General features: G+C 43.3%; 2 protein-coding genes across 6 annotated transcripts in view; both read right to left on the bottom strand.

Annotated features, from left to right (window-relative positions):
- The window catches only part of LOC146707495 (uncharacterized), a 62,766-nt gene extending 58,360 nt beyond the window's left edge, over window positions 1-4,406 (bottom strand). For 2 of the 3 annotated variants that reach the window (XM_085458858.1, XM_085458857.1), the window contains exon 1: window positions 3,778-4,402. In XM_085458858.1, the coding sequence (XP_085314984.1) occupies window positions 3,778-3,871 (94 nt within the window). In that variant the 5' untranslated portion in view covers window positions 3,872-4,402. Of the gene's footprint in view, window positions 1-3,777 lie in introns of all 3 variants that reach the window. The other variant, XM_085458860.1, reaches the window with a different exon arrangement.
- Window positions 4,407-7,167: 2,761 nt separating this feature from the next.
- LOC146707497 (suppressor of cytokine signaling 1-like) lies at window positions 7,168-13,491 on the bottom strand. 3 transcript variants are annotated; one of them, XM_085458863.1, is made up of 4 exons: window positions 13,112-13,491; window positions 10,936-11,249; window positions 8,887-9,074; window positions 7,168-8,749 (listed from the first exon to the last, which is right to left on the bottom strand). In XM_085458863.1, exons 2-4 carry the CDS (start codon window positions 11,119-11,121, stop codon window positions 8,425-8,427), a joined length of 699 nt encoding a protein of 232 aa, XP_085314989.1. In that variant the 5' UTR covers window positions 11,122-11,249; window positions 13,112-13,491; the 3' UTR covers window positions 7,168-8,424. The 3 variants fall into 3 exon arrangements, with proteins under 3 accessions (XP_085314989.1, XP_085314988.1, XP_085314987.1); XM_085458862.1 differs by having other exon boundaries at window positions 12,606-13,491; XM_085458861.1 differs by having other exon boundaries at window positions 10,936-13,491.
- Window positions 13,492-13,524: the final 33 nt, after the last annotated feature.

The raw sequence follows: 13,524 nt of genomic DNA on the forward strand, positions 1-13,524 counted from the left end.
TCTACAGAGTCGTGAGGGACCCACTGACCAAACACAAGAGATTCCAGTTTGTGGTACCTGACTCCCTAAAACAAGTGGTGCTGTCTGGCATACACGACAATGCTGGTCATCAAGGTCAACCTCGCACACTCTCCTTGGCTCGTCAGCGTTTTTTCTGGTATGATATGGAGAAGGATGTGCGCGGTCATGTGAGAAATTGCCGCAGGTGTGTTCTCAGCAAGACCCCAGAGCCAGCAGCTAGGGCCCCGTTGGAAAGCATTAAGACCTGTGCTCCACTGGAACTTGTGTGCATTGACTTCTGGTCAGCTGAGGACAGCAACAACAAGTCTGTGGATGTCCTTGTGATTACTGACCACTTCACAAAATTAGCACATGCATTCCAATGCCAGGATCAGACAGCTAAGAGAGTTGCTAAAAAGCTCTGGGATGGATTCTTCTGTGTGTATGGCTTCCCTCAGCGCATTCACTCTGACCAGGGAGCTAGTTTTGAGAGTGAGCTGCTTGCAGAGCTTCTGGTTTTGGGTGGCGTTGCCAAATCCCACACTTCACCATACCACCCCATGGGTAATGGTACCACAGAGAGATTTAATCGCACCCTTGGAAACATGTTACGGTCCCTCCCCCCCAGATGTAAGCAGAAATGGCCGCAGATGATACAGTCCATGACGTTTGTGTATAACTGTACGGCACACGAGACCACCGGCTTTGCGCCATTCTACCTGATGTTTGGGAGGGTGCCAAGGTTGCCAGTTGACCTCATGTTTCGGGATGTCCTTCATGATGACACCATTTGTGACTATGATACCTATGTCAAGTCACTGATGGATGACCTGCGCTCTGCCATGCTCCGAGCCCAGGAACACAGCACAATGGAGCAGAGACACCAGTCTGACCAGTACAACAGAAAAGTGAAGGGTCTGCCTCTTTCACTAGGGGACCAGGTGTTGTTGGCAAACAAGGGAGTCAGAGGAAAAAGGAAGCTCTCTGACAAATGGGAACCTGTTGTGTACACGGTAGTTGACTTGGATCCTGCTCTTCACATCTGCCGTATCAGAGACAAAGAAGGTCATGAGCGTGTGGTGCATCGCAACCTGCTCCTTCAAGTTAACTTTTTGCCCTTGGACACAACACTGAATGACGATGCTGCACATCCTGCTGTGAGCGTTGTCAGTGGCCCCGCTGAGTCTGACCTGGATGGGTCTGTGACATCTTTTGGGGGCACAGGAGCTGTACCTCCTGCCACCTGGACTGTGGATTCCGTCTCCAGCATTGGCGAGTGTGATGACCGCACACTATCATGGATCCATCAGCAATCTGCCGCTGACCCGGTCGAAGATGGCGTTCATGGGACCCCTCCCATAATGGGTGTTTCTGATCTTGGTGGGCTGGCTGGTGATGGAGCCTCCCCAGGCTCCCCTGCTGCTTTCCCGTCCCACACTTTTCATTCTCTTGAACCCAAAAATGTGGACGTGGATCAAGGACTTACCACACGTTTTGGTAGAATCATTAAACCAGTTCGTCGCTTGATTGAATCAATGGCTCAACTTGAAACACTCCTTGGTGTTGAACCTGTTCAAGCAGCGGTTATTGATGTGTGAATTTGCTTATTTCTGTATGTTTTTCATTGCTATTGTTTTTGGAAAAGAATAATACAGGCACAGAGTTCATTGTATTTTGTCAGTCTGTGCAGTCTGATAGTGACGCCCATAGATATTATGGCCTGTTTTGTGTGGTGTAAATGGCACCTCATTTTGTCTATAGAAAGTCCTGGGATCTTGCTAGGCGCCGAGCAGGTCTCAGGTCTCTTATCCTCCTTGGAGGAAGCTATGTTGCTGATCTAATTCATTGTATATGCGATGTGAATTTGTTTGAGGCCACTGTATCTGTTATTGTGGGTTTATATTTTTTTTTTTGGTGTACCCTTTAGGATTTTGTGTAATTCTTGGGGGGTGAATGTAACAGAGTCATAAATAACATTGTTATAATTACACAAAATGTGTTCTAAACCCCCAAACTTCTCCTTTTATACCTGACTTTTAGGACCTCCAAGCCTGTAGTTGTGTTCATTATCAGTTAGAGCCCCTCCTCATTCTTTTCTTCTTCTTTGGTGCAATACTATAAATACAGTGTACCCCTTTTGCCTCTCCCCTTTTTCTACAATTCCCCTGTGGGAGAGGTGGGTGTCATTTCTTTCCAGCACCTTAAAGCACACATAATTCATATTTAACCACCCTGATGTTTATGATTGCGATTTTAATTCAGTTATTGTCATTATTGAGCCTGTTTTTGTAAGATGTTATAAGTGTGTAGTATGTGTGTGTCATAAATGTGTTTTAGGCGCCATAAATGATAGCATGAATATGTATTCCTTGCTAGCTTGGGAGCTGTGGTGGGTTGAGCTAATCCTCTTCCCCACTGTCTGTATTTGGTCGTAGGAGCTGGAGTAGGCAAATTATTTACTTGGAGGTCTTTCTTTCTTTTACCTTTTTTATCAGGTATGTCAGATTTCATGTTGTTTTTGTTTTATCTTATGTCAAATATGTTACGTGTAAATGCATATTTTATGTTTAATGTAAAAATAAATGCCAGCCCTTTTTCTACAATTCCCCTGTGGGAGAGGAGCTGGAGTAGGCAAATTATTTACTTGGAGGTCTTTCTTTCTTTTACCTTTTTTATCAGACACAACGCAGAATCACACCGGTTACACAAGTCATGTGACTCGAGTCCACACCTCTGGTGTGTGTGTGGTGGGGGGTAGAAGAGGAGAGAGATGACAGAGGCAGAAACATGAGCAGCACGGTTAGAAGGAGTGGAAAGGAGGTACGAGTGAGGGAGGAAGGAGGAAATGAAAAAAGGGGAAAACAGGTGAATAGGCAGGAAGGAGACAGGACGTGAAAGGATATGAGTGAATGAAGAAAATGACACAGGACGGTAGATGAGAAGGGGGGTAGGGTAGAGACAGGGAAAGCGCAGGAGTAGAAGGCAAGAGATGATATGAGAGAAGACAAGATGAAACACGGGGAGAGGAGAGGCGAGAAGAAGCCAGAGCAGAGGAAATGAGGTGAGAGAAGGAAGAGAAGCAGAGGCGCTTAGAGGGGTCTTATGGTGAAACTGCAGAGGAGGAGAGATGTTTCAGCGCTGTAATTGAAATCTAATTATCACCTCAAGTCCCAGCTGACTCCATGTTAGGCACCCGCGCACATGCATGCTTTAGCATCACATTTGTGCGCGCGCACGCAAATGTCTGCACGTGTACGATCGTCACATTATTACCACTAACATCTGGCGTCTTCACACACCAATAATCCCCCTGTCCCGCGAGCGGTGCACGGCCTATGTGCGTACCCACTTTCCACCTTTCTGTCTGACACGCGCACGCACGTAGACACGCGCATACGCACACACACACACACACACACACACACACACACACACACACACACACAGAAAAGATCAGTTGTGGGGAATGGGATGACAAGCGCTCCTAATTTCAGATTACATCCTGATGACTGTTCTCACACATGTGCAACGTCATCACTATCACAAACTCAACGTCATAGCACACACACACACACGCGTGCAGGAGAAACGCACGCCATCACACAAACACGCACAGTGCACCATTTAGGCTAAATGGCATCACATCAGATTTAGCCTGCACTGTCCTGACCTGATAATGACGGGCAGTGTGTGTGTGTGTGTGTGTGTGTGTGTGTGTGTGTGTGTGTGTGTGTGTGTGTGACACAGAGACAGGAGGATGGATGGATGGATACTGACTGGCTTTCCCTGGCCGTGGTCTCTGTAGAAGCCGCTGAGCTGTCAGCAGGTCTTCGGTCTTCACGGCCTGGAGCAGCTCCTGGTCCTTCCCCATGTCCCCTCCGTCCCGCCTCGGTCCCGCTCTCTTCCTCTGAGCGCCCCTCTCTCCTCCGTTAATCCGCTGCTACATCCTGCCGCCGCTCCCGGCCTCCCGCTGGAGCTGAGGCGCGGAGGGATGGATGCTGCCGGGAATGGGATGCTCTGATTCGGCCAAGGAGTCCAGCGCAAGTCCCTCTGCAGCTCCCCTGCACGCTAAAGCCTTCCGCGGACCCACACCGACTACAGACCGACCGACCGGACCTCGCTCTCTGTCGGGATGCTCTCCGACCGCGCGCGCAGGAACACTCGCGACAGATTCCACAGATTCTATCAGCGTGACGATTTCACCGGGTCGACGTGCGTGCCGTGCGTGAAAACGGTGGAGCTCGAGCGCCCTCCCATCTGTCGGGTCAAGCCCGCACAGCTCAAATCTCACGAGTCCCCAGTCCGCAGAATAACACGCATGGGTGGCTGATGTTTAACGTGCGACCGCTGTCGCCGCCGCGGTGCTGGACCAGCTCGCGCCAGATCCAGCGCGCGCACGCACACGCGAGCGGTCACAATTACATATGGCATTACATAAACAAGTACTACACACGCACGCGTGCCACTCCAGTTGTTGTAACCCCTGAGCGATAAGGTCCCCTCCTGAGGGTCACCGGTCAGAAAGGTCATATAAACACGCAGTCGCGTGCAAGAGGCGTGCTCATAGCTATGACCGGGATCGCGCGACCACACGGGACACCCAGCAGTTTTTTAATAATAATAACTAGTCACACTCGAGCTGTGCTGGAGTGTGTGTGCGTGTGTGCGTGTGTGTGAGATCACAGTAAAATGTGACCTGGGAAACACCTAATGGCAGAAACTATGACTAAGATATTTAGAATGTCTTCCTTATACAGAGATTTCAGGTGTGCAGCTGGGATCAAACTGAAGGTCCTGCTCAAACATGAGCCCACCCCTCAATACTGAGGACAGGGGAAGTAGGACACCAAGAAGAGAGAAGTGGTCTCTTCCAGCTTTATGGGTCACAAACAGAAGCGTTGCCAAGACCTTACAACAGTGGTGCCTCGACCCATCCCTGAAATCTTCTTGGATTTTCGCTCAGAAACACATTTTTGAAGTTAGATTATAAAGTAAAATTATTATCAAATATCAGAGCTAATGGTTAAAGTCAGGGGTGCTAAGCCTAGATTATACTCCTTTGTGGACATTGACATGGACTCATTGACTCTATACTTCTTTGACATCTGCTTTAAGAACACCACATTATGATTCACAGCTGCTGTACTGTGATGTAAATCAGGAAGGCATGTGGACGTCCACGTGGAGCCCCGCGCTAGCCATCTAACCCCTAGCAGAAAGTGTAATCCCTGCTTTAGGCTGACTTTGAGCATCAGTAGTAAAACCACAATGCTGATAAAGCACTCATGTATAAGGCTGCATGTTGACACATTGATAATGTTAGTTCAGTTTTTCTCGTTGTTTCTGCTTCTGTTGTGTCATATTGAGCCCTTCCAAACTGTGCTGCCTCTGTCTGGTCTTTTCTGTGCTCACCTCTTCATCACCTTTCCTGCTCTTTTACTGTGTCATCAACCTGCTGCACTCTTCATCTCCTCTGCCCACTCCTCCTGTTCCCTCTCCTGTACTGGTTGTAAAAGCAATGCAATTATCACATGCCAATTCAATGATCCAAACATCAAATTTTTGATGTGATGATTATGTATTTACCATATTATTGATTAATATTATTCATTAATAAGATCCCGAGGCTCCAGCCGTGAAAGCCCAGGCTGATGATGTGCCTGCCCACAGACATGGGCATATTTCCAATACGGTATCTATATATAAGCAATAAAGACAGATGGGGCTATTTTCTCACTGGTGTAACTCACAGCACTTTTAAAATCTATACAGGCCTTTGAGCATGTCCATTTTAATGCTACTGATATGAGCTGTTAATGCTTAACAAGCCTTTTATAAAAAGCTCTTTACCTTTGCATTGTTGTTGGAAGGGGTTCAACAAATAAGCTCTCCTCGCGTTTATGTGTGTCACAGCAGTGGTGTTTTTTTTCACATCAGCCTGTTTAAGGTTAATGAGACAAAGATAATTTGAGGATCAGGAAAGTGTGGATATGTGTGTGTGTGTGTGTGTGTCCCTGGTGCAGGGCTAATTTAGACTAAAGGGGACACTGCCAGTCAGATTTAGGACAGGAAGTGGAACAGATGACGGAAAGCCACAAAAAATCTATAATGTGCGTATGTGCACACTTTTGCACTGCATTGTGTGCACACCGCTTGTCTGAACGAATGATCAAAAAGCTTTTCAGCTGAGCGTCAGCTTTATACCAGGCCGGAGTAACACCGCTAAATGCAGCACAGAGCCCAAATTAAGACGTGGGCCTTAATTCACCCACACAGAGTCAGTCTGGTTAAAATGAAATCACACAGACATGTAGTTAGTCATGCTCACAGAGGTGATCTTTGTGACTGATTCATACTAAACACTTCAGAAAAGGAATGCAAACAAGGCTTCCACTGAAACCATCGCATTGGTCCTTTAACAATCTGAAACTATTGTTTCTGAAATATGTGTCACTTTAAAACTGCAAAATAAATAAATAAAACTGCAAAAAGAAGGTCAAGTTTACAGATAAAGTAAGGTAGGGGCGAGACTTTTGCCTGGAGAGTGGCGTGTAAGGCTTTCCTTTTACTTGTTTTTTTAAGTTTTGCTTTCACTTGCCAATTAAGTTTTTTTGATCTATTGTTTAGATAAAAAGACAAAAGTCACCTGACTTTAAAATATTTTAAAGGTCATAGCTGTTTGATGTGCAATAAAGAAAGTGCTCGTCGGTCAGCTGTCCCGATTAATAATGAGCCTCTGAAAATGCATGAAAAGTGATTAAAACCTGCACCTCAATCGCATCTTGAGAAGTACATGTGTATCCTGTTACTAACAACTACTAAAAATAGACTCATGTCCCACTGTCATAAAGTTGAGCAGAGCACAGCAAGCAAAGCGTCATTTTTTTACACTACTGTCTCGTAATGCTCTGCACAGTGTACTGTAGCTGTTGGTGAACTGACAGGACCAAAACCTTCAATGGCTAAACCCCCCCCCCCCCCCCAAAATAAAAGCCAAAAAACAGCTAAAAACTAATATATTTACACTTGTGTTTGTTTACTCTTGTTTTGAAAAATTCTCTAGGTTTTTGTCATGTTTACCTTCAAAGCTTACATACTTACTAGAAAGGAAGTGATTTGTATTCCTCTTCCTGTCTTTGAGTGGGCAGTAATCAAGTCTTAGGTTTACATATATTTTATCTAGTATAAAAAATTATTTATTCAATATGAACAAGACAATATTACATGCATATTGTACCAGAAGACCAAAGACAGTAACTAGAATCATTTCAAGTGTTGATCAGTTGCATTAATCAATACTTTTACATAAAAAAAGAATTATGGTGGAATCTACACAGACGAAAGTGACAAAAACAAACATTCAGTCAACTCTGCTGCTTAGTTTAGCTGCTGTAGCCGACCCCCTTGACAGCCAGGCAGGAGAAGGCCAACACAAAACCCCAACAGAAAGACAAAAAACACAAAGTCGATGCTTTTTTTAAATACAGGTGAGAGCAAAACTACAGAATCTAAGGTCAGCTACAGCTGGAGGAATCCTCTTTTTGTGAGATAACAGAAAAAGAGGATTCCTTCTGTAATGGGAAGATTACATCTGCAACCTCATAAAGAACCGCGGCGAAGTTAACCGATATCTGAATCGTATTAACTGCAAATTCTGTGAATTATAAACATCAATTTAGCGGTTGGAATCCGTTCCTCTGTTTCCCCCCATCATCCAGAGCAAATGAACCTTTGTACCAAGATATTGAGATAATTAACCTAATGTTACCAAACAAGCAACGCAAAAAAAGAAAGAGAAGGAACGAGCCAGAAACCATCACTCCAAGTGGATTTTTACAGTTGATTTACCCTCACGTTCATGAGCTGTTGACATGGCTGCTTGCTCATGCGTTCATAAGTTCAGATATCAGCTAGTGCAGCTTTAAACAGCAGCAGTTATGACATTTTCATAGGCACGACAAACTGAAATGTCACCATACAGGCAGTGGTGCAGCCTTTAAAGGGAAAATTGCTAGAAACTTTAGTTATATAAATAATCATTGTTGACTTCTGACAGTGCATATAAACCCCCCCCCAAAACAAACCCCAAAACAAAACAACGTTAACACGTGCTTTGTCAAATCTGTAAAACAATACATTTTCAGAAGGTGTGCAAATAACCTCTCAACAACCAGAAACCTTCAGGTTGTCCATCTGTGCCGCAGGTTGCCTGAATTACCTCATGTAGCCATTTCTACCTGTGATGGTTACGGCCTTCTACTCGCTTGTCTCTCCAATAATATCATTCATAGCAGTCACCTGCAGTGATCTTCTATTATCTCTCATTTATAGTACAAAGGATAACTTCTTTAAAAAGTAAGAAATAAAATTCTTTATCCTTGTGATAGCACAACGTCCTGACACAGAAACTTGGAGCACATGGGTCTATATAGGGTGAGGGTATGCCCAAAGGTAGCTTCTCACTTGCTTGTTGAGACCAGGTAATGTGCTTATCCTATCTGCTCCAAACATGCCTACAAACGCCCTCCTGCACATCTGTTTCAGACCCTCTGGGCGGTGAATACGAAAGGGCACCGTCAGTTTACAGCAGGAGCTGGTGTAGTAAGTCAGCAGAGCAAAGAGTGAAGGAAAAGTCCTCTGGCTGCCAAACAGATTGAAGTGGAGCTTGTTCAGCTGGATGCGAATACTCGTCGGGCCATCGTCGCTTTGGTAACTCAGAGTGAAGAAAACATCCGGCTGCCCGCTGTCCCTGCAACAGTCACTACACATGAGCTTGGCAAATGAGATGGACTGCATTGGTTTAGCTTTAATGGGATGAAGGGGGAAAAAAGCAGGAAAAAAACACAACAGTTAAAGAGAGAAATAAAGAAAAACAGCGCTGACTACCTGATAAGGAAGGTTCCAGCAGGAGCATTTTTGAGTTTTCCGTGGGCTTCTTCCATGGTCAGGGATCCCCAGTAGTAATCACTCTGCAGAAGCTGCTGGTAAGTACTTTTTACTAGTTTATACTCTGCTTCGCTGGTGAACGGACGGAGGTGTGTGGGCAACCCATCGGAATCAGCTCCAGTCACTTCCTACAGCGGAGAAGATCAGACGTGTCCAGTCAATATGATGAAAAACGCACATAAATCAAAGTGTTCTCTGGTGGCTGCAGGGTCTTTATTGCTGATGGTACACCAGAGATTTCACTGCCTACAGCGAACAGCTCCTAATCTGATTAAACAAAAATGAAGGCTGTGCTTTTTCTTGCCCTCGGCTTTGCCTCTAAGGCTAAATATATGTTGCCTGTGTTGCTTTTCTTTAAAAACGTGAGGCAAAGTTTTAAGTGATGAGGTCAGTGCACAAGCGCTCCCCGCCAGCCAGAAGATACTCTCCCACAGTCTGTTTGAGTCTTGCTTTTGCATGACATCAAGCCCCACCCACCCACTGCTCTTTTGTTTTAAAGGAGCAGCCAATTAGAAGAAAGCTGGCTTAAAGAGGGGGTGGCCTTAAAGGGGGAGGAGCTACAGCAGCTTGTTTCAGATCAGTGATGAACTGAAAGGCATAACTGTGAATAAAGCAAAAAACACTATGGTCCATTAATAAAATAAAACATTGAAAGTTAAAATAAGCATAATAGTTTACTTTAAATGAAACTTAAATGACGCCTGTCAAGTATTTTTAGAACAAATTATTGCACATCGGTCACAAATGAGGTATCAGAAAGAAACTGAAACTTACAAAAATCTGATTTGTAAGGTTTGTGGTGCAACTATACAGCCACTTAGAGAAAAAAAAACATTTCAAAGAATTTTAAAATCTTTGAAATGTCTTTTTTTTTTAAAAATTAGAGTGCTTTTTTTCTTTTTTGTTAAGCTTGCTCATCACGTGAACTTGTGACTCGGCGTCTTATGTAATAAACAAAAAATGTACAGCAAGGAATGTTGCTGGAAACTTTCCGAATAGCTGAAACCGCCATACCACAAAGGGTTCTTTCACTTTCTCAGCGTGAACTCAATGCTTGGGTCATTTACTAGAAACTTTATCAGTTCACTTCACGTGTTAATTTCCATAAGCGCCACTTGTAACGTTTTGCTCTGACACAAGATGCGCTCTGTGGGCGATAACATTGTAAGACCACTACCAACACCATAATGGTGCTGTAAATCCTTGGCTCATGAGGGGGAGGCATGCTCAGGTTCAAAGTCCAATGATAAAGCCAGGCAGGCTTCCAAACACTTTCCTTGTAACAACAACGATTTCCTGTCGGGGAGTGTCATTTTGTACCGACCTGGTCTGAGTGACCGAGTTTATTACCACCACGCTCCAGCCATATCGTTTATTTTCCTTAATAAATTTATCAGCTTTTATTTTGATAGCAGTTTAAAAACAAACGTTTGTGGGTCACTTGTAGTTTCACTTTTACAAATGTTGTCATATTATATTAGTATCCATCATACTGTTAATAATGTAAAACAAACACCGTTGAATTTTTCAATCGCATTATTATTTAGTTTCGCTTTTAGCCTAACTTAAATGAAAAAGAAACGGATTTAAAAATATACTTTTGCACGACATTGCCTAAAAGTACACGCTCAAGTACTTGTTCTGTACATCTGAAAATCTTTATAAATGCATTCAATTTTACTCACTTTGAGGGAAACTGCTGTTTCCTCCACTGTATCTGTTTGATAACAGTAGCTACTAGTTTTGATCTATACAAATGTATAATTGACAAATGAGCTGTGATGGACATTTAAGACAGTTCCCAGCAGTGTGTAAAGTAGTTAAAAAGCTGCAACATTAAAGTTGTTTAGTGCACACATGTTAATGATCGAATAATCAATAAAGGCATAAAATGTGGTATTCTGCCTGCTGAGTGCTTTTAATATTTAAACAATCTATCACCAAAAACAACATGAGTAAAATCAGCAGTGAGTGATCGCGAACACTAACCCAGAGCTCAGCGTCTTCCTCACAGTTGTTTTTGACCCAGTGCAGTAAATCCAGCTCTCTCGACTCCGCTCTGTTTGGGCTCTGTTCCCGGTGTTCTTCAGAGGGCTCACTCGGGCTCTGTGGTTCGGCTGCGTGGCTCTGTTTTGGGCTTTGTACTACCACTTTATTGCAATTGTCTCTGACCATCCTACAAAGAACAATCCTCCTCTTGACCACCTGTTGCACCAGTTACTCCGTTTTTCACTGGCAGATCCTCCATCATTCACTCCTTCCCGGCTGGTCATCTGTTGCTCAGTGCACTTTGAGACGCCATGCTGCAGAGAGTTTATATTGTAACTTTAATCCTCAGCTTTTCACAAACACTTAACATCGCATTAATCACATTGTCATTTCTGGTGTACATGTTTTATGCCTCCTGATGAGCGCACAGCTGATGTTTGAAACACGCCCTGGCTTTATATAGCGTAACGCACACTGTCATGGCACACGCTCCCAGCATGGGTGCCCAATCCAGACTTAAAGGGTGTGCGGCTGACAGTAAACCACATGTTTGTGTGTTACAAACCACCAGTAAGGGCGGCTACAACACAACTGATGACAGAAGAACGCTTTCACTTTCTCAATCAAGCGAGACTAAAAAGGTGTATAAAAAGACTTAATTTCCTCTGAAGTGTGAGGTAAGCAGATTAGTGGTGACATTTTCTGCTTTTCATTTAAAACAAAAGCAATGAAAACATTTTAACCGTCCTGTACAGATTTTTGTGTTTCAAATTTAAGATAAGCAAATAAAAAATTACATTACAATAAAGAATAAAATGCAAATACTTGATGCTGATCAATACTTTCTAAGGAGTACAGTGTGTACCAAGCAGTGAGTAGAGAATGTATATATTTTAACAGTTCAAATTAATTTTATTTTCCCTTTTTTATTGTCAATGTTTATAAATATTACACTGAGTTATAATAACTTCATTTTTTCTAGTGTCAGTGTTTGCAATGAGCTTACAGCTGCATTTTATCAGCTAACATAACAGTTTTGTCTCACAATGACGTAAAAGTCTATCATTATCTCTCTCTCTCACACACACACACACACACACACACACACACACACACACACACACACAGACATATTATATATATCTATATATATTTAAAAGAACCAGTGACAACGATTTTAAGGTTTTAATTCATAGGTTCACACGCCCACAGATATTAAGCAGTGGAGCAGGGCAATGACACGGCGTTACTTTAGCCCAAGAGGAGAGCATTTATGACTCACACCTTAAATCAGAGACACGGTGGCATTTCACACAGAGTGCTGGAGCTCGGAAATAACAGTAAAACCAGCAGGACGAGTTAAAACTGCAAAGAGCTGCAAAAGTGTTTAGAAAAAGCTCAAATGTGGCCAAACATCCTCCACAGATTCAGCTGCAAAATTCTGTGCTATACAACAGATTTACTTAAGGTGGGGGGATTTTTGAAGGTGGAGTTCAGCTACCTCCGTCACGCTGATGTGTTTTAAAGAAATTGGAAAAGCTTGTCACAAGTTCCCACACTTAATGAGAAAATGACACTTTTCTTTTTCAGCTTTCTTGGATTCCTTCAACAGCGGTCCGCCTCAAGCTTCAGCGACAATGTGAGCTAAAGGAATAATTAAGCCTACTTACGTGTCTCAGCAGTGAGCTACAGTCGGCTTCTCGCCCCCAGAAAGTCGCAACTCGTTTGATAAAAAAGATGATTTCGTTTTCAGAGAACGTACGCGCTCCTGCTTTCGCTCAAACGCGCATGCGCGCTTCAAACCGTTGATTCAGGTGTTCGCGACCGCACTTTCGCTTTCACTTCAGCTCGCAGATTCCTTGAAATCATGTGATCTCACAGCAGAGCCTGTGTGTGTGTGTGTGTGTGTGTGTGTGTGTGTGCGTGCGTAGCGAGTACGCACACTGAATTTGAGATTGGTTTGAATGCAAATAACTATATTTCTTTAAAAATGTTACAACTGCATGAAAAATACACCAATACCGATTATAAAACAAACATCCGCATCACGGATGGGTTGATGGTTTTACTACTACAGCGCTGTTTGCTTTAAAAATTGTTTTTTGTGGATATATTTCAGTTTATATACAAGTTTAGTTTATATTTATAACAAAATGAAAGAAAGGCTCACACATACCTGTGGACATCATGCTTTACAAAGCCCGGTGGTGTAAAGTAAGTGTAAACCTCAGTGATAAGATCTCAGGTAAGACTCTTGTTTCCTTTTTGTTCTGTCAGCTTTGCGTAACAATGCTTAACTATGCTTAAGTGCATAGTCAAAGGGCTGCAATTATTTCCATGTCATGTCAAGCATGTCAATAGACTGCAGGTTAACCGACTACCTCGTCAATCAACCTGCAGCCAAGAATTCAAAAAGGATTACAAGCAAAGTCATGAACGTGAATGCATTCATGAATCAAACTGTGAAAAATGTGCAGCCATTCTTCTTATTTTATATCTCTTATAGAGAAAAACATGCTGCTTTAATGGTAATAAACGGATAAGAAAATTACGGATTTTGTTGCCGTTTCTGCAGCAGCAGACAGATTG

This window comes from Copadichromis virginalis, linkage group LG6, assembly GCF_057382275.1.
Source record: "Copadichromis virginalis isolate Kocher_CV1m ecotype Utaka linkage group LG6, C_Virginalis_male_GT1.1, whole genome shotgun sequence".
In the NCBI taxonomy this organism is placed as follows: domain Eukaryota; kingdom Metazoa; phylum Chordata; class Actinopteri; order Cichliformes; family Cichlidae; genus Copadichromis; species Copadichromis virginalis.

Bases quoted from the DNA above. Each gene is read 5' to 3' on its own strand.
- LOC146707497 (XM_085458863.1), bottom strand. From the start codon at position 11,121: ATGGTCAGAGACAATTGCAATAAAGTGGTAGTACAAAGCCCAAAACAG. The intron at 9,075-10,935 runs GTTAGTGTTCGC...TCTCCGCTGTAG, and splicing joins AGGAAGACGCTGAGCTCTGG to GAAGTGACTGGAGCTGATTC. The intron at 8,750-8,886 runs GTAGTCAGCGCT...TGACTGTTGCAG, and splicing joins GCTGGAACCTTCCTTATCAG to GGACAGCGGGCAGCCGGATG.